The 20,511-nt window shown below is 45.4% G+C and overlaps 1 protein-coding gene across 2 annotated transcripts; it reads left to right on the forward strand.

Annotated features, from left to right (window-relative positions):
• The first annotated feature begins 100 nt into the window (after positions 1-100).
• On the forward strand, positions 101-20,052 carry LOC138767522 (uncharacterized). 2 transcript variants are annotated; one of them, XM_069945070.1, is made up of 7 exons: positions 101-167; positions 2,519-2,854; positions 11,522-11,839; positions 12,779-12,859; positions 14,728-14,806; positions 18,129-18,226; positions 19,810-20,052. In XM_069945070.1, the coding sequence occupies exons 2-7, from the start codon at positions 2,560-2,562 to the stop codon at positions 19,860-19,862; spliced, it is 924 nt and encodes a 307-aa protein (XP_069801171.1). In that variant the 5' UTR covers positions 101-167; positions 2,519-2,559; the 3' UTR covers positions 19,863-20,052. The 2 variants fall into 2 exon arrangements, with proteins under 2 accessions (XP_069801171.1, XP_069801170.1); XM_069945069.1 differs by lacking the exon at positions 101-167 and adding an exon at positions 1,638-1,711.
• Positions 20,053-20,511: the final 459 nt, after the last annotated feature.

A 20,511-nucleotide genomic window follows, 5' to 3' on the forward strand; every position in this document is an offset into this window, starting at 1 on the left:
TTCATGCAGGTAAGTGTGAGTCACAATCTGTATAATTGCAGGAACACCCCCCTTTATATCATAAGTACAATACAGGGAATCATAACCAAAATAGAAGGATAAAACAGCCGTGCAAAACTGACTCTATGGATAAAGAAGTGTGGCCGCGGAGTCCCCCAAGACCCAAGGTAGACACCTATTACCATACTTACAACAAGGATATATAAAATGGGTCTGTGGTAAATGTCTTCAGGAGTCTCCAGACTTAAAGCCACATTTGGTTCTAAAGAAACAGCAGATCTATGTTGTGACGTCCGTCAAGGCAAATGGCCCAGAGGTCCTGGAAATAGCTCAGAGGACGACATAGAAAGCAGGGTTCCCAAAGCAGCTACAAGGAGTCCGTGGTATAAACTCAGTATCAGAAAGTAACCATGAAAGGAGAAGGAAGGAAATGAGACAAATGCAGAGGCAAATATTCCTGGATGTTACATGAGAGTTAAGGACAATCTTCTGCTCCGTCAGTTCCATGTTAGTTAGGTCTGAGATCTTCACATAAGAGAGATTAAAGCAATTCTTTCCCCACAATCCGCCCCCAAACCCCTCGTACCGTCAGCTGCTTTTAATCCAAGATCTGTCCTGGGGTCCGTCTGGCAGGTAGTGCAGTCCTAAAAAAAAAAAAACTTAAACTTGCAGCACTGTATCATATTGGCATGGCCGAGATTGTCTGTGGCCTAGGCCTGCAACGCCCCTCCGTCCCTCCTCATCATTAGGAATGCCGCCAGGCAGGATTTCTCTTAAGTGATGAATAGGAGAAATCCTGCCATGGAGCATTCCTAATGGTGAGGAAGGCGGGGAGGAGGGCCGGAGAGGCAGTGCAGGCCTGGGGCACAGATACTCTAGGCCACGCCAATTTGACACAGGGCTGCAAGTTTAAAAGTTGTTTTTTAGGACAATAACTACATCACCTGCCGAGCGGACCCCAGGACAGAACTTGGATTAAAATCAGCTATCCGTAGGTACAAGAGGTTTGGGGGGTCAGATGTGGGTACGGAGTCACTTTAAGTATTAACATCAGGGGCGAGGAATATCATGAATGCTGTATCCCAGATTGCACACAGACCCAACATCATGAAGAAGGAATGTAATCTTGGTACTTTATAATGTTGGTACTTTATAATGTTGGCACTCGGCTCTTTCCGTCGTCTCCTTAGGAATGAATAGTGCTGCGGGTCACATGTCGTACCCACATCTGTATTCATAACAAAGGAGCCGGGGGACAGTATAGAGATCGGTGGAGGGTAGGTCAGACCTGTGGATTGGGGACAAGTTAGTTGTGCCTTTTCTACCTCTTTAATTTTAGCCTCCCCCCCCCCCCAATATGGCAATAAATACATGTTAGTCTATGGGGACCATTTATTGAGGTATCAGACGTTTCACCTTCTCTTCTATGAATATAATAATGTGTGTGTGTGTATATATATATATATATATATATATATATATATATATATGACAGAGCCCATAGTGACAAACCATTTCCCTTCTGTGGTTATCTGCAACGTCCCAGACTTCCTATGATATTGACCTGGGAAGGATGAGACATTGCTGGAGACGATTGGACAACAATTGGACGGTTCTTTCTGACTTTGCATCGTACACAGAATGTTGGGCAATTTGTGGATCTTTCCAGCAGTTCTGGCACTTCATCTTTTCTTCTCTTCATGGATACAATGTAAGTTACGGAATATTTCTATAACATTTTCCCTGCTATCTGCTGTATACGGATACATATCAGGACGCAGAGGACCGCTTCACAGGATATTGTAAACCACACGTGAGCTCTTCTCCATGGGATTGTGGGAGTTCTTTCCATGTGTTACAGCGTATAGCACAGTATAATACAGTGCGGATTATTGCAGGACAAAGCCCCTATAGTCTAGATAAACACCTAAATACTTTCTTCTCTACAAAAGTGAGTGTGCACACTTTCCAATGCGTATTTGTTACATTTCTAATAATTAAAGGGGTACTCTGGTGGAAAAAAATTCTTTCCAATCCATTGTGGTGAGAAAGCTATATACATTTGTAATTTATTTCTATTTAAAAAAAATCTCCAGTCTTCCAGTACTTATCAGCTGTATGTCCTGCAGGAAGTGGTGTATTCTCTCCAGTCTGACACAGTGCTCTCTGCTGCCACCTCTGTCCATGTCAGGAACTGTCCAGAGCAGCAGCAAATCCCCATAGAAAGCCTCTCCTGCTCTGGACAGTTCCTGACATGGACAGAGGTGGCAGCAGAGAGCACTGTGTCAGACTGGAGAGAATACGCCACTTCCTGTAGGACATACAGCAGCTGATAAGTACTGGAGGACTGGAGATTTTTAAATAGTGGTAAATTACAAATCTATTTAAAAAAGATTTTTTGCCGGAGTTCCCCTTTAATACATAGTTAGGTGAAGCTAATATACTGTCATTTGAATTTTACGTTCCCTGTAATGACATAGTAGCGACGTCTTTGTGAAGTGTTTCTTCTGACCCCCAGGCTCTTCAGATACACAAGTACGTGAGGTCCAGGCGGCGGTTATGGGCTCAGTCACCATCACCTTTAACTACGACACCTATTGGTACAGGAATCTGATCAGCAGCTGGTGCAGGCAGATATCCATGACAGAGTGTGAGAACATCGTGGATACCAGCGTCTCCCACCAGGATGAACACAAAGGAACAGTCTTTATTTCCCAAAAAACCGCAAGAACCGGCATCGTTAATGTAACTATGGTGAACTTACGACATTGGGACACGGGTTTGTATAAATGGCGAATATGGACGGGAACAGAATATAGCGTCATTCAGAAGGTCCTGCTGCAGGTGGTCATCGGTGAGTGAATATATGGACTCGTGTAGTAGTATCGAAGGACTAATGCTGAGTATATCCTCCTCCGCTTAGAGCTCGGAACCTTCATGACTTCTTATGCCTAATATCAATTAACCTGCAAGCTGGATTGCTGCCTCACCCCCTCCGATTCCCTGACCCTGGAGTTCAGCGGGATCAGTTATAGGAGGGGGCAAAGAGGAAATTTAGCTTGCAGCAGATCAGGAGCCTGGGAACGCCTCTCTGACACTTTGCACGCCTCTCTGACACTTTGCATGCCTCCCTGACACTTTACACTCCTCTCTGACACTTTGCACGCCTCTCTGACACTTTGCATGCCTCCCTGACACTTTACACTCCTCTCTGACACTTTGCACGCCTCCCTGACACTTTACACTCCTCTCTGGCACTTTGCACGCCTCTCTGACACTTTACACTCCTCTATGACACTTTGCACGCCTCTCTGACACTTTACACGCCTCTCTGACACTTTACACTCCTCTCTGACACTTTGCACGCCTCTCTGACACTTTGCACGCCTCCCTGACACTTTACACTCCTCTCTGGCACTTTGCACGCCTCTCTGACACTTTACACTCCTCTATGACACTTTGCACGCCTCTCTGACACTTTACACGCCTCTCTGACACTTTACACTCCTCTCTGACACTTTGCACGCCTCTCTGACACTTTGCACGCCTCCCTGACACTTTACACTCCTCTCTGACACTTTGCACGCCTCTCTGACACTTTACACTCCTCTCTGACACTTTGCACGCCTCTCTGACACTTTACACTCCTCTCTGACACTTTACACTCCTCTCTGACACTTTACACTCCTCTCTGACACTTTGCACGCCTCCCTGACACTTTACACGCCTCTGTCCCTGCTGTGCTGTATGAGTATGATGTGGTGCGCTCCCCATAGAGACCGGAAGCCGCCATATTGTACGCTCTGTTCCTGCTGTGTTGTATGAGTATGTGTGGTCCCCATGGTGTACTTGTGGTGCCACCTTACGGTTGTCAACCGGTCACATGTTAGGTGGCAACAAGTGACGCCATTGCTGTGGTGGTTGGTCGAGATATAGCTCAGCCAGATGGTAAAGTGTCATGACGCCAGTGCCAGGTGGGCACACAGGTATGGAGGCACACCTGCTTTCAGTTTAGAGTGCCTAGTTATCAGGGCCGTAATAACAGCTGCTGCTGCCCTAGGCACTAAACCTGAAGACGCCCCATCTTGGGGAGCGTGAAGGAGAGAGGTTTCGGTCACATGCAATATCTCTACATGTAGAAACATTGTCTGAAACGCATTTTTCCTGGTTTTTAACTGCTTAAAACATAAATTGAATCAATGATTAGAGCAGTCTGCATATTGTGTGAAGGAATTCTCACCACAAGATTGGTAGATTGGTAGGTAATAGCTCCAGACCTGAACAATTCCATCATACCTGCCCCCTCCCCCCTCAAAAACACAACAAATTTAATGGCAAGTCTGAACAGGAGGTGGGAGACTAAAAAAATAAAAACAAAAAATGGTATTAGTCTTACCGGTAAGACGGTTTCTCCGAACCTTCATGATGGCACCACAGGAGTTAACTCAGCCCTGAGGGACAGGAAAAGCACAAACACGAGAGGTTAAAAGCCCCTCCCCTTCCCACTTACACCATTGATTTTATAACAACACTAGCACCACGTGAGTACTTAATATTAAGGGAGGGATGGTGGTGCCGTCATGAAGGTTCGGAGAAACCGACTTACCGGTAAGACTAATACCATTTTCTCTCCTCACCTTCATGACGGCACCACAGGAGAATACCAACAATTTACCTTAGGGTGGGACCACAGCTTGCAGAACTTTTCTGCCGAAGGCAAGATCTTCGTTCCGCTGTAGCTGAAGTCTGTAGTGTCTGGTGAACGTGTGAGGCGTTGACCAAGTAGCAGCCCTGCAGATCTGTTCAATTGACGCGCAGGCTCTCTCCGCCCAAGAAGTGGACACTGCTCTGGTGGAATCGGCTTTGATTGGTAAAGGAGAAGGTAAGTTCATTAATTTGTAGACCTCTAGAATAGCGTTTTTTTATCCAGCGAGATATTACACTTTTGGAAGCCTTTTTGCCCTTATTTTTCCCCTGGAATAGAAGAAAAAGAGCTTGATCTTGTCTCCAAGAACTGCAGGATTCTAGGTATTGGAGGACTGCTCTCTTAACATCCAATAGATTAAATTTTTCTTCCTGGATATTTCTAGGTGTTTCACAAAAGGATGGTAGGTATATATCTTGGGAACGGTGAAAATTAGAGACCACTTTGGGAAGGAAATTTGGATCAGTTTTGAGAATTATGCAGTCTGATTGAAGAATAAAATAAGGTTCCCTAATAGTGAAGGCTTGAATTTCTGAGACCCTACAGGCCGAGACAGTAGCCACCAGGAAGGCCGTCTTCCAGGACAGAATTTTCATACTGGCCTCTGATAATGGTTCAAATGGAGGACGAGTTAGACCTTCTAGGACGATGTTGAGGTCCCAAGGTGGAACGAGATTTTTTAAAGTAGGATTAGATCTGGAAGCACTCCTCATAAATTTTTTCACCCACCTATGGTCAGCTATATTAGTATCATATATGGCCGACAAGGCTGATACCTGCACTTTTAAGGTGGCGGGTTTTAGTCCCTTCTTCAGTCCAGCCTGTAGGAATTCCAGAATTAATGGTATGTCAGGATCAGCTGGAAACGGTGGAGGAGATGGACACCAGGATGAGAAGACCTTCCATACTTTTAGATATATTTTAGCAGTTACCGGTTTCCTGCTTTTTTGTAGGGTGGTAATTACGTCATCTGAAAGTCCCCTACTTTTTAACATGGACCTTTCAGGATCCATGCAGTCAACCGTAGATCTTCCAGGTTGGGGTGATGTAATAGACCTTGATGGAGAAGATCTGGGAGGAGAGGAAGCTGTATCGGTGGTTCCAGACTCATGGTTTGTAGTAAGCCGAACCATGTCCTCTTTGGCCAGAATGGGGTCAGAAGAATCACTGTTATTTGTTCTGTCCTGATTTTCTGGAGTGTCTTGGGGATCAGAGGGATAGGCGGAAAGGCATAAGCCATTTTGAAAGTCCATGGTTGTGCTAGCGCATCCACTCCCAGAGGTCTGTCCTTGGGATTCAGAGAATAAAACTTCTCCAGCTTCCTGTTTTGTCGGGTGGCAAAGAGATCCACTTCTGGTGTACCCCATTTCTTTATTAGCATCTGAAAGATGTCTTGGTTCAGACACCATTCCCCGGGGTGAATGATATGGCGGCTCAGGAAGTCCGCTTGAACATTGTCTATTCCCTTGAGGTGGGTTGCTGAAAGGGAAAGAAGGTGTTTTTCTGCCCAGGAAAATATCTGATCTGAGATAGATTGAAGAGAATTCTGTTTCGGACTCCCTTGATGCCGTAAATGAGCCACAGTTATCACATTGTCTGATAGAATGTGAACATGCGAGTCTTTTAGTATAGGACTTGCCTGCTTCAAGGACATCAGGACGGCCATGAGTTCTCGAAAATTTGAAGATTTTTGAGATATTTCCGGAGGCCAAGTACCTTGTAGAGGTAGAGAATTCACCTGGGCTCCCCATCCTGACAGACTTGCGTCGGTGGAGATGACTATCCTGGGTGTTGGGTTCCAATGAACTCCTTTTTTCAGATGGGAGGGAATGGTCCACCATCGGAGGGATTCTTTGACCTGTTTGGAGAGAGACATGACTTTGTCCAAACCAGAATCTTTTTTGTTCCAAGATCTGAGCATGGCGGCTTGAAGGATTCTTGAGTGGGCTTGGCTCCATGGTACAGCTGGTATGCAGGCTGTCATCGACCCCAGGATTGACATGGTCTCTCTGATCCTGCAAGAGTTCTTTACTCTGAATTGGTTGATACGCTGAATGAGAGCAGATCTTTTTTCTCGAGGTAGGAAAGACATTTGTTTGTTTGAGTCCAGGACAATCCCCAGAAAGGTCTTTCGGTTGTCTGGGTTTAAGTCTGATTTTTCCTGGTTTATAATCCAACCTAAGGAAGTCAGAATGTCCGAAGTTACCTGAAGGCCCTTGCGCAGTTTTTGTTCTGATTCCGCTATCAGAAGGAGGTCGTCCAGGTAGGATACCACATTGATCTTTTGCAGGTGGAGGTAGGAGATTACTTCTCCCATGACACTGGAGAAAATCCTTGGTGCAGACGAAATTCCGAAGGGTAGAGCTCGGAATTGAAAGTGGCGGACCTGATCCTCCATCTTGATGGCAAATCTGAGGAACTTCTGAGATGCTACCTGAATGGGAATATGGTAATAGGCATCCTTCAGATCGATGGATGCCATTACCGCATTGTTATTAGTGGCGTAGTGGATTTGATTGATTCCATCTTGAACCTCAAGTATTTGATGTACTTGTTCAAAGGCTTGAGATTTATAATCAATCTGTGGGATCCATTTGGTTTGGGAACCAGAAAAAGATTGGAGTAATGACCCTTCCCTAGTTCCTCCACTGGGACAGGAATCACTACATTTAAAGATATGAGCTCGTTTACATTTTTCACGAGTTCTTTTTGTAGATGCCTCTCAACTTGACGGGAGATCAGAAATTTCCTTGGGGGGGGGGCTCCAGGAATTCTATTTTGTATCCTAAGGAGATGATCTTGAGGATCCACTGGTTTTTTGAGATGTTGTACCAAGCCTCCCAAAACTTGGTCAGCCTCCCCCCTACTGGAATGTCGTCATTGCTTGTCTTTTGAGGCCTTGGGGTTGAAAAAAATATTCTTCCCCTTTCCTCCTTTATTATAGCTCCAGCGGCCAGTTTTCCCTTTGCCCTTATAGTCTTCTTGGAATCTGGGCCGTTTGTATTGTTCCTTCTTTTTGGGGGTCTTCCCTTCGGGTAGAGCCTTCTTTTTGTCCGCCGTTTTTTCTACAATTTTATCTAAAGCTGAACCAAAAACATAGTTCCCTTCAAAGGGAATGCCACAGAGTTTTGACTTGGAGATAGTGCCCCATCTTTGGCCGATATTCTGATTGCCTCGGCTGTTGAGTCTGCCAGATAAGCTGCCACATCCTTCAAAAGAGGGAGTGATCCAATTATTTGTTCCCTCGATTTCTTGTTCCTTTGGTGATCTTCTAATTGTCCTATCCAGACATGTAAGGCACGAGCTACACATGTAGCTGCAATGTTATTTTTCAGGGATATAGATACTGTATCCCAGGATTTTTTCAGAAGACTTTCTGCCTTCCTATCCAATGGGTCTTTCATCTGAGAGGAGTCTTCAAATGAGAGTGTAGTTTTTTTAGTAGTTTTAGCTACTTGGGCGTCAATCCTAGGAGCTTCACCCCATTTTTCAATATCCTTCTCACTAAAGGGGAGATGTCTTTTTATTTGGGGTAAATGGAAAAGAAAAAAACTTTGATACTTGTAAACAGCGCTGTCCCAGAAAATGTCCAAGGCTACACCAAAGTGGTGGAATAAAAATTCATATTTATTATAGAAGCACAAAGTTTACGCGGGACAGAACTATGAGCCGTTTCTCTGGGTCTTCCCATTCATCCTGTATTAGTTGATGTAAAGAGTCATGAATAGGAAACACTGTTTTCTTTTTTGTTTTTAACCCTGCGAAGAGATTATCTTTGACTGATAATTCTTCTTGTACATCTTCCATTCCGAGAGCGCTCCTAACAGCTTTAAGGAGAGCTCCAGTATGGTCTGTAGGAAAAATATATCTTCTAGCACCCTCCTGAGTAAACGAGTCCTCGGAGTATATTACAGGGGGGTCGGATAATTGACCAGATTCTGATTCAGAGTCAGAAGATATAGATACAGTCTTACGCTTTTTTGGTCTCACTACTAGTTCTCCAAAAGAGCTAGGACCTGCAACAGATCCTGGATTACAGTCAGGGGGAAGTGATGGAGTAACTGTAACTGGAGTGTCAGGCAGACCTGGTGTTATAGGTAGCACATTAGTAGGTGGTATATTTACAGGTTCTACAGGATCCATTTGTACTGGTAATGGTGCTGAAGATACAGTAGGAATAGGAGGAGGTGGTTTGACTGCTGCTATTTCAGCCTTCATCATGTCTTTTATCTCAGACAGAAAAGAGGCTCTATCCTCCTTTACAATATCGCCTATGCAGGCTGCACAAATGTTTTTCCTATAAGACGAAGAGAGCCTGGTGCCACAAAGGTTACATTTCCTTGCAGGGCCCTTCTCCTTCTCCTTTTCCTAGGAAAACATGCATAATGGATTCTTGTAGTAATATATAACCAGCAATCCACCCAGTGCAATAGAAACATAGTCAGTGACCCAGGTGAGACGTATTATAATAAATAAATAACTCACCCCCGGCTGCGGTTGTGGGGCTTTGTCTGTGGGCATAGCTTTCTCCGCCGTAGCGGGCCTCTTTGATCCAGCACCCTCCATGAGAAATGCAGACCTCAGATCAGCTAACCCTCTCCTGCACTCACCTTTTAAACAACCGCGCTGGTCCCGGAAGCACGCTCCGGCGTGTGACGTCATGACGCGACGTACGCGTCACTTCCGGATCCGCCGCGTGACCCGCAGTACCCGGAAGTAGGCCGCAATCCGCGCGTGGCCTCGAGTAGAGACGCGAGGGGGGGAAGCCGCAGAGGCTATCGGCGTGCAGGATCCCCGCCTCCTCACTGTATGGAGCAGACGCGCCACGCGGGCCTGCTCCCCTCTGGACCAAAGTCCCCAGATGCCCCTGGGAAGGAAGGAGACCTAGGCCCCGATCGATCCTCTGGAAGGAGGTTTTTTTTTTTTTTGCTTCTATTTTCAGGAATCCTCATCTTCATGACGGGCCCCCGTACTCTCGTGCCTGCCCTTACAGGGACAGGAAAAGCACTGGTGTAAGTGGGAAGGGGAGGGGCTTTTAACCTCTCGTGTTTGTGCTTTTCCTGTCCCTCAGGGCTGAGTTAACTCCTGTGGTGCCGTCATGAAGGTGAGGAGAGAAAAAAGTTGTTTCTTTCCCCCTGCTCCCTGGTGCTGCCCCCCTGCAAGGTGCTGCCCTAGGCACCGGACCACGGGTGCCTAGTGGTAAATACGGCCCTGCTAGTTATACCCTTTGCCCTGTGGTCAGTGACCTGCCGGGCTGTGAGGGGTCCCTTGGGCGCTTATCACGGTGGTCCGTAGTGGAGTGGTATCGGTATCGACACCCACAGAAAGGGGAGGTGACCCAAGGATGTGGTATCTACTGTGTCGTCAGCAGAAATAAATCTTCTTTTCTATAGAAATACTTTGTACAATAGATGATAGTGGACTGTAGACTTGACAAGACAGGAACAGTACAGTCCAGAACAGTGGAGAGACGTTTGTACTGCAGGTTAAGAGTAGCAGAGAGGAGTGTGTCGTGAGAGTCCCAACCCAGGGTAAAAGTGTGCTCTGCCGGGAACTTTAGAAGAAGTAGAATACTAAAGACTTCAAAGTAGACGTTTACTTGTGCCCGTCTTTCGATCTTTGTCGCTATACCACCTTTTGCCCACCAGTATCAGATCACCCGTCCTGCGAGGGTGACACAAGCCTCAGACCTCGCTACCTGGGGTGAGCAGAGTGGCCAAGATTTCCTGGTTACACCCGCGCTGAAAGATTAAGTAGGCTTCTAGCAACTTTGCTCTATCCAGATCTGTTCCTCTGTTAAAGGACACCGTCCTCCACCTTTAGACTTGTTCTCAGCGTGGGTTGGGATTTCTCTGACTTATCCTCTCCCTTTAGTAGCTTAACACTGCATAGTGTGTGGAAGTGCTGCTTTCAAGAAACTGGTGTCTGGATCTTTTATGTGCGTCTGCTCTACACAGGAACCTGACTAAGACTGCGGACTAGTTCTGCAGCGGGGATCTGGCAAAGCCAGGGCCCAGTTGGACCACAGCAGGGACCAACTTGTTCTGCATCCTCTCTGTTTAACAACCAGACTAAAACTACCTAGTGTGGATGTATATTTCCTCTCCCCATGTGATAACCTCCTACAGGTGGTGTAATATCCCCTGTGAGTGGTGGAGAAGAAAGCATAGAAAAGAAAGATAGGTAGGTAGGTAGAGAAGACGAAAAGGTCCTCATTGGTATACAGGTCACAGTAAACAATAACCCTTTGGTTACCTGCAGCTGTGCAAAACATAAGTACAGTTACATACAATAGTGACATCTTGTGGCAAAACTTAGGTACTACTTTATCACCACCACAGTTACTTGAAGTACAGACTTTTGCGAAGGGCATAACATGCTGGTAACACCCATGGTGGGAAACCACATATTCATGGTTTAGTCACCTGTATTATTTAAAAATACTTGTAGCCCTTAAAGCGACTCTGTACTGGCACCTTGCCGCTCCTGAACCGTTATAGAGGCACTTACGTCCTTCCCAGTTTGGGGGTCGGCCTTTCACCCAATGCCGATATTTAGAAGCAAGACAACTGGCGTGGCTCTTATGCTCTAGGCCACGCCAGTTTGACTGCCTGCCCCGCTGTGCCGCATTGATAAAAGTAATTTTCCTTCTTAATGCCAGCATCGAGAGACAGTCCGACCCCCAAACAGGAACAATGTGAGTACCTCTACAACACTGTGCTGATGGTTCGGGGGTGGCAAGGTGTCAGTACAGAGTTGCTTTAACAACTGAACTCCATCACAATACATGATATTATTTTATTGTTATACCTACAGGGCTCCCGTCCCAGTTACGCGTGGCTATGTATAAGACCTATGACACAGTGGAAATGAATTGTGAATATAATCAGGAACAGAAATGGTCAAAAGCCTGGTACAAGATGATGGGACAGGATAAACTCCAGTGGTTGGTTCATTCTGATGGAAACAGGAACATGGATTACACTTCAAGATCATTAGTGTTTGATAATGAACAAGAGCAAATTCTAGTGATGAAAATGACGAACCTGGAACTATGGGACAGCGGATTATATCAGTGTCGGGAGTCGGGAGGCGACATCATCTTAAGGGAAATCCTGTTGCTGGTGACTTTAGGTAGGAGCTAGATATTCTGTTAACAATGGTATAAATCTGAACTTCATCAGGAAAAAAAAAATCTGCTATAAATGACTAATTTAGCCAAAAAGCCTAAAATGATAGTGTTACCTAACAGCTCCAAAATGATTGTATCCCGGAATTCCAGGCGGTTCCCGGGGCTGTCTCCTCCTTCCCCACAGACCGGGAAGGCATCGGGAATCAAATGTGGAAGGTTCGACAAGGTTCGAGTTCTATAGAACCTAAGATTTTCCGATGTTCGATCATCTCTAACTATTGGCACTGCCACCCACAGAAAGGGGAGATGACCCAAGGAAGATGCAATGGCTGTGTAGGTGCTTGGATAAGAGTCACAGAGTCCCGTTACAATAAATAAACTCTTCTTTACTGCAGGAATACTTGATACAGTGATACACAGTAAGCTTTGACTCGATAAGTTACTTTAGACCTTCGTGACCAGATCTGTGCTGAGAGCTGAGAGGGAATACAGCCGTGCTGACTGAGCTGCGTGCTGAGAGGTAGAAAGAGTTCAGAGAAGTAGAAAGAGTCCGAACCCAAAGTAGTACTGTTCTCTGCCCGAACGTGAGAAGGAGGTGGCTGAAGATAACAACATGCACTTACCTCCTTGGCTCCAGCACTGGGGACAGCCCCCTCAGCCAGACAGCGGCCAGGACTCCCGTAGCGGAGGACAGCAGACCCCAGCGCTGGAGCCGGGGAGGTAGGAGCATGTTGTTAGGGTTAGCCACCTCCTTCTCCTCGACTCAGACACTGGACTTCTCCTTAAATTACTGCAATAATTTATGTAGTAGCACAATGAAAGTGCATGTTCGAACAAGGCTTAACCCTTTACTGACTGCCAACACACTGGGATTGCCGGAGCTCAGCTGTTAGACACCTGTACGTAATAAAAAAAAACTGGCAAAATCTTATTTCTTTCAGATGACAAGTCTGATGATAGTTCAGTGTGGTCCACCTTAATATCCCAGAGGACGTCTTCTAACATAGTCCAAGATAATCCAGGTAACAAAATACAGACATAACAAGCAGACCCTAGTTATACTGATAATAATGGGATTGTCCAGGATTAGAAAAACAGCACCACCTTGTTTCCTCAGTTTGTGTGTGGTATTGCAGCTCAGTTCAGTGAATGGAGCTAAGTAGCACACACGGGAAAGGCGACATGGACGACCGGTCACTTGCCAGATAGTATTGTGTGACGCCACTGATGTAGTGGTTGGTCGGGATATAGCTCAGCCAGATGGTAGATTGTCGTGACGCCAGTGCCAGTGGGGCACACAAGTATGGAGGCACACCTGCTTTTAGTTTAAGGTGGCTGGCTAAATCCTTTCCCCTGTGGTCAGTGACCTGCCAGGCTGTGAGAGGGTCCTTTGGGTACTTATCACGGTGGTCCGGAGTGGAGCTGTGACCCACCCAGACTATCGGCAAGCGCTGCAGAATCTGTTGCTGCTATACAAATAAATATTATTATCGGTACCGTTACCCACAGAAAGGGGGGATGACCCAAGCATAGAGTAGTGACTGTGTAGGTGCCGGAACAATGATCACGAGTCCTGTTATCATAAATAAAATCTTCTTTACTGTGAGAATGCTTTGTACAATAGCTGATCATAGACTGCAGATGTGACAGAACAGAATCTGCGCTAAGAGCCTTTGGAGCAGAAGAGCTGAGCTGACTTGGTTGTGTGCTGAGAAATAGAGTGAGCTGAGAACAGTAGAGAGGAGTTTGTGCTGCAAGTTCAAAGTAGTGGAGAGGAGTTCGTGCTGAGAGTCCCAACCCAGGGTAGAAATGTGCTCTGCCGGAATTGTAGAAAAAAAAGTAGAATACTGAAGAACACTTGAAAATAGAAGTATACTTGTGCCCATGTTTCGACCTTTGTTGTCGCTGTACCACCTGTTGCTCTACAGTGTCGGGTGACTCGTCCTATTAGGGTGACACAAGCCCCAGACCTTGTTAACTGAGTTGAGCAAGAAGGCCAAGTTTGCCTGGTTACACCTGCGATGAGAGATAGAGCAAAGTTGCTACAAGCTTAAGTACTCTATCTGTCTCAGTTCCTATTGTTTCAGGAAAATGTCCTGAACATTTAGAAGTGTTCACGGCCTGGGTTGGGGTGTTCTCTGACTAGTCCTGACTAGTTCTCTGACTAGTCTGACTAGTTTAGCACTGCATAGTTGGACCAAAGATAGCGTCTAAAAGAAAAGTCTCTCCGTCTCCCATGTACGGCCATCCACTACCACACTCCTGACTAGACTAGACTGGATATCGACTAGAGGGGGGACCTGGCAAAGCCAGGGCCCAGCTGAACCACAGCAGGGACCGTCTTGTCTTGCATCCTCTCTCCACCAAGACCTGGGTAAGACTCACCAAGTGTGGGCGTGCACTTACTCTTCCCATGTCACAACTTCCTACAGGAGGTGTAATGTCCCCTGTGAGTGATGGAGAAGAAAGTGTAAAGAGAAGAAGGAGAATAGAGATAGGTGAAGAAGAGAACTCTTATTGGTGCGCAGATCATAGACAAACAATAACCCCTTGTTCACTACAGCTGTGCAATATACAAGTGCATATACAGATAATAGCGACATCTAGTGGTAAAACTTAAGTATCACTTCATTACCACGTTAACTTGTACAGGCTTTTGCGAGGGGTGTGTAAACTAAAAACACCCGTGGTGGGACATCACAGGCACATGGGACACGGGACCGGTGGCACGCGGGACAGGTGGCACATGGGACAGGCAGTACACAGAACAGGTGACAAACAGGACAGGTGACCTGCGGGAGAGGCGACACAATTGACAGGCATGCAACTGTTTTTTGGACTAAGTTTTTTCTAATCCTGAATTTTCCTTTTAACTGAATTATCTTTCCAGACTTGGCATCTGTAAGTCCAGACAATGTAAAAACTAATTTCAGCAATGGACAGAATAACAATTCTACAGTGGAAGGCAAGTAAGTGAAATTACATTCTCTAAATTGAAATTTCTGTATTAAATTTTAGTCTTTGATCAGAAAGGCACCGCTACCATCCTTCTGTGGCCTATAAAGCCATTCTGTCAATATAAATTTCAAAGCTTAAAGGTAAACTTCAGAGAAAAAAAAACTCTTTCAAATCAGAAAGTTATATAGATTTGTAATTTACTCCTATTTAAAAATCTCCAGTCTTCCAGTACTTATCAGCTGCTGTATGTCCTGCAAGAGGTGGTGCATTCCTTCCAGTCTGACACAGTGCTCTCTGCTGCCACCTCTGTCCATATCAGAACTGTCCAGAGCAGGAGAGGTTTTCTATGGGGATTTGCTGTTGCTCTGGACAGTTCCTGACATGGACAGAGGTGGCAGCAGAGAGCACTCTCTCAGACTGGAAGGAATACGCTACTTCCCACAGGACATACATCAGCTGATAAGTACTGGAAGACTCTAACACATGGGTCTCCAAACTGCGGCCCTCCAGCTGTTGCGAAACCACAACTCCCATCATACCTGGCCAGCTAAAGCTTTGGATTTGGCTGTCCAGGCATGATGAGAAATGTAGTTTTACAACAGCTGGAGGGCCGCAGTTTGGAGACCCATGCTCTAACATGTCAAAAGTCTTTACAAACAACAGTGACACCTTCTCTCTATATTGGTGCCTGTTGAAAGGGGGTTACTTATATCTATCTCCCGTGCTCATGCCGCCATTTCTGTTCACTAGCACCTGACCCAGCAGTGGGGTCTTGCCTTAGCAGCTCAATGGCTAAGCATAGACTGCATAAGCAGTATAGAACGCTCTTTTAACTTGGAAAACCCCTTTATGATGTATGCTGCTGGCTCAGTGACCATCTCCGAGGTGGGAGATTAGCTTTAAATTTTTGCATTTTCTCAAGGAACACAAGAGAATTATGGTGATAACCAATTTATTTTTGCACAAGAAAATAAAAATAAAAACCTAAACTTGTATCGCCATATTCTGAAAGACATAAGGTTTTTTACTTTTGCATGGGGGCTCGTTTTTTGTGGGATGGGTTCTACTTTTTGTTGCTACCATTTTTGGCCTTTTTGGTTCCACTTTTTTAAAGGCAAAGTCACTGACATCAGTTATTACGATCCACACCTGACAACTCTACCACATAACCTGAAACATTTTTTAATTTAATTTTTATTAAAGTTTTTTGTTAACAAACCTAAGAAAGACAAGAATGTAACAAAGATGGTGGTTGGAGGCGTATATGACACACAATAATGACACCAATAAGCCATTGAAGAACGTGCACAATAGTGACATTTCTGATTATACAATCGTCGTCAAATAAAAGGGAGAGACAAAGTAAACAGTCGCGGAGCTATCTCCATGCCAGGTGAGAGCACGAAACAGAACTGGAGGCAAAAGACTTGAAGTAGGATCCAAGTCAGATGGAACAGTATTAAGTAGGTAATCCGCTAAAAATCTATAAGAGTCAGTGTGAAGGTGTGCCCCGGGTAACCCTGGCACTAAGCCGGTAAGCCGTCCAGGGGGGCCCAGACTTTACTAAAGGCCACATGTGACCTGCGCTCCTAGCTCATCAATTCCTCCTGGTCAAAGTGAGTGGATGAGCATCAGTGAGCCAAAACTAGAAGCAAGAGGTTGTGAGAATGTACGGAGCAAGGTCAGATGTTTGGGTGGGAAAAAAGAATGCGGTGTCCATAGGAGAATCAAGGAACCCGACTCCGGGACTGAGCATCCAGTCATCCTCTTATAGTCCATACAACCATTGACCAGAATGCTTTATGACACCCAAATACTTGAAATTTGGCCCAGAGATGCCTGCAACCAGTGGTAAAGCTACAGCGGTGCCAGTCGAATCACAGAGGGGGCCTAACTAAAAGGGTCACAACAGGCTCTTACCCATAATTTGTACAGGGGTCAGCAGGCTATCGCCCACTAATTTTACGGCAGTCGCCACCAGGCTCTCTCTCCCAATTATAAGTCGCCATCAGGCCCTTGCACTATTTTCTTACAGCGTGTGGGATTCCTTCTTTCCTTTTAATTATGGCAGCCCTAGCACTTGGTCCATTGGCTTCATGAGTCTACCAGTCCGTCCTTCAAAATCGTAACAAAATGGGACTGACCATGTCACAGACACAATGCCAGTTACTGTGGGTGGAGTTAGAGTGCCCCCTCGTCTATGGCATGTGTGGTTGTCAGAGATGACAGGAACTTAGGTGAGAGATGGAACAGCTTCTAAGGGGTGAAAGAGGAGGGTTTCTCTCTTGGTTTATCTACAACTGAATGTACAGGAGAGGCTTTCTTAACTTTTCCCCCCACTTGGACTTTGTCTTGGGCGCACAATATTGTCAGACTGTAAACGTGGCAGAACTCGGGGAGCTGGGAGTCTGTAATGCATCCCTGTATGCTCCCCCTGCTGTACCAGTTCTATCTCCTTGGGGTTTTCCGGTGCACCAGACACCCATCCCTCGGCTGTACAGGAGGCGCCTGAAAAAAAATGCTGGAGCCTCCCATTGACTTTAGTGGGGTTCATTACTCGAACTGAGCACTGAGCATTACAAAATATTCAACCTGAGTAACAAACATTCAAGCATTTTAGTACTCACTCATCTCTAGTCACCAACAATTCAGGCAGAGACAACGGACGTTATTCTATGCATTGTATGAACAGGCCAGACCTCCAAAACTGTCTAAATTTTCACTGTACTGACACAGCCGCAACGCATCTAAACTTTATTTTGTGGACGTGTGAATGCTTCCTTAACCTATGCGCACACAGAGAAAAATTGGCGAACTACCGCCAGCCTCCCTGTCATAATGAATGATGCTCGCACGCCTCCTCTCTTTGCGCTGAAGAATGGACATGTAGATAAAGGAGGCGCACGATAGAGCATATGTACAGAGGTCCATCAAGACATGGGCCCTGCATCCTTGGACTCACTAGTCATGAGTTATACGCTGCAGTATGGATTTCCTTCTCACAATGATTGATGATACATATAGACTCATATAGTGTTAGACTCCATAACCAGTAACTTGTAAACCCTTTAGCACTCAGCTGTTACCTGTATACAGCGTTTTATGTACCTTGTCCATCCGCCACATGTCTAAGCTATCGTCAGGGGCGCATAGACCACAGATATACAGACAGCCTTAGATTGTGAAAGCAGTGAGCATTGACCCCGCCCATTTGGCACTTGCTACTCATTAGCATATTTGAAGCCATTTTAGGCCTTTGATTTTTGCATTAGTAAATGCCCTAGCCTGCAATACAAAGGACCATAGGTCTGATCCATTTCTCTTACTCTGTAGAACCGAGCACCCTGGGGCCTGGGATATTCTACGCTGGATATTTTTTCTATGTATGGGACTGTGTGCGGTCTTCTTCAGCTATTATCAGAAGTTTTCAGGTGAGTTTGAAGAATACCTTGGATTAAAAGTACGATTCATTCCGGGAATCTAAAACACTCATATATCAAATATATTATAAATATTTCCTGTTTCCCCATCTAAAACGCAAATGATTCATCCCACAACCCAAAAATAACATAGGTAAGGTGTTTTGGGGTTAAACAGTTAACTCTCCCTCCAAACACACCTCCCCAGGCGGCTGCAAACCTGCTGGTCCTAGTGCCGGCTGCCCGGAGCAGCTATCGGTGAAGGGGTTAATTCAGGGGTCAGAGGGAAGCAACAGTTATACGCCATCCAGCACCACGTGTAGCAAAGATGGTAACACATGCGCGGCAGCGGCGGGAGGTGCACGGACGAGGCCCTGGGGAGGTGAGGCCCTCACTGTTTGGGTTATGTCTGGGTCTGCAGGATCTAGGCTGCATGAACACTGGAGTAGGAGGGCACCGCAGCCTCACTCACACTCAGTCCTCCGGCAGTAGGGACAGGAAGGCTGAGCTGCTCGCTTCCACAGGAGGATCTCCGCAGTCTGACAGGGTCGCTCACACGGACAGATACCAGAGGAGAGCCGAAAGGAGTCTCATCACTGGCAGAGTTGATTAGGTAGCAGTGGGTTAAAATGAGCAGACTTTCTACCCAGTATAGTATCAGGATGGGGACACGGGGGCATTGTATTACCAAATCTTTCTTACTTACATTTTTAAGATTGTCTCACAAAACGCTCAGATAGAGATGAGTGAATGTGCAGTAATAATTGTTACCGCTCTTATCCGCTCATCAGCTGCTGCCTTATGCTGGGTTTACACGGAACGATAATTCGCCCATTTGAACGATTAACGATTTTGAAGAAACGATTTTATTTTTATAACGATCAGCATTTAGACGGAGAAAAATCGTTAGAAGTTTCATAAGAAAAATCGTTATTGCGATCGTTTTTAGGATCGTTTAAGCCCATCTTTCACATAGGGTGAATCTTTGAAAGACTGTTTACACAAAGCGATCTGCAAATATTAAGCAACGACGGACGACGATTTGAAAACGTTGAAAGATCAAAATGAACGATTTTTCGCTCATCGCCTGATCGTTTGCTGTGTTTACACGGAACGATTATCGCTCATATGCGATTGTTATAGCGAAAATTCGAACAATAATCGTTCCGTGTAAACCCAGCATTATACCTGGCTGCCGCTCCATGCTGCTCCTCTCCGGGTGCTGGGAAAGGTCTGCCAGTTTCCCAGGACGGGATCCAGCTTTTCCCAGCACCCGGAGAAGAGCGGCACAGAGAGGCCGGGAGATAGAAGGCAGCCGGCTGATAAGCGGATGGCAGAGATAACAAAACGCTTCGCTATTACTGTCCATTCTCTCATCTCTACTCGCAAACCAAGTTACTCGTAATCCAAGGCTTCACTGTACTACTCAAAATAAATACATAAATACATACTGTACACACACATATATATATATATATATATATATATATATATATATATATACACACACACACATATATCACACACATTTAGCATCAACATACTGGGCAGCACTTTCCAAGCCATTCTGACATTTTCTCCCTGTTCCCTTTCAGAGAGCATCTCTCACATACACGTGATGTGTAACCGATCAATAAACGAGACCTGACCTGAGACCAGGATATACGAGTATACACGCTGTGTGACTCACTGTAATGATGCTTTTTTATATACACCAGATGGGTTATTCTGTACATTCTACTATAATGTCTTACAATGCAGAGGAAGCAGATTGTTTTATTTTATTTTTTTACATGTTAATAATAATAATAATAATAATAAATCAGTAAAAAAATAAAATAAAAACAGCACAGTAATTCCGGAGAGATTATTTACCTAAAGGGGTTGTCCGGGAAAAACTCAAGCTTAGCCGCGCTGCCGGGGACATACAGTGATCCCTGAACTTACAATGTCTTCAGGATACAATATTCCCAACGTACAATCCTTCTTTCTGGAGTAACTTGAGACCAGAATCAACATACAATAAAAGAGGCCATTTCTCTGGTACACCCCAGTATACTACATGTCCTGTGCTGCTGTGTGTCTAGTATGTTCTCTACAATATAGAGTAATACTACATGTCCTGTGCTGCTGTGTGTCTAGTATGTTCTCTACAATATAGAGTAATACTACATGTCCTGTGCTGCTGTGTGTCTAGTATGTTCTCTACAATATAGAGTAATACTACATGTCCTGTGCTGCTGTGTGTCTAGTATGTTCTCTACAATATAGAGTAATACTACATGTCCTGTGCTGCT

The sequence above is a fragment of the Dendropsophus ebraccatus genome, chromosome 11 (genome assembly GCF_027789765.1).
Source record: "Dendropsophus ebraccatus isolate aDenEbr1 chromosome 11, aDenEbr1.pat, whole genome shotgun sequence".
NCBI lineage: Eukaryota > Metazoa > Chordata > Amphibia > Anura > Hylidae > Dendropsophus > Dendropsophus ebraccatus.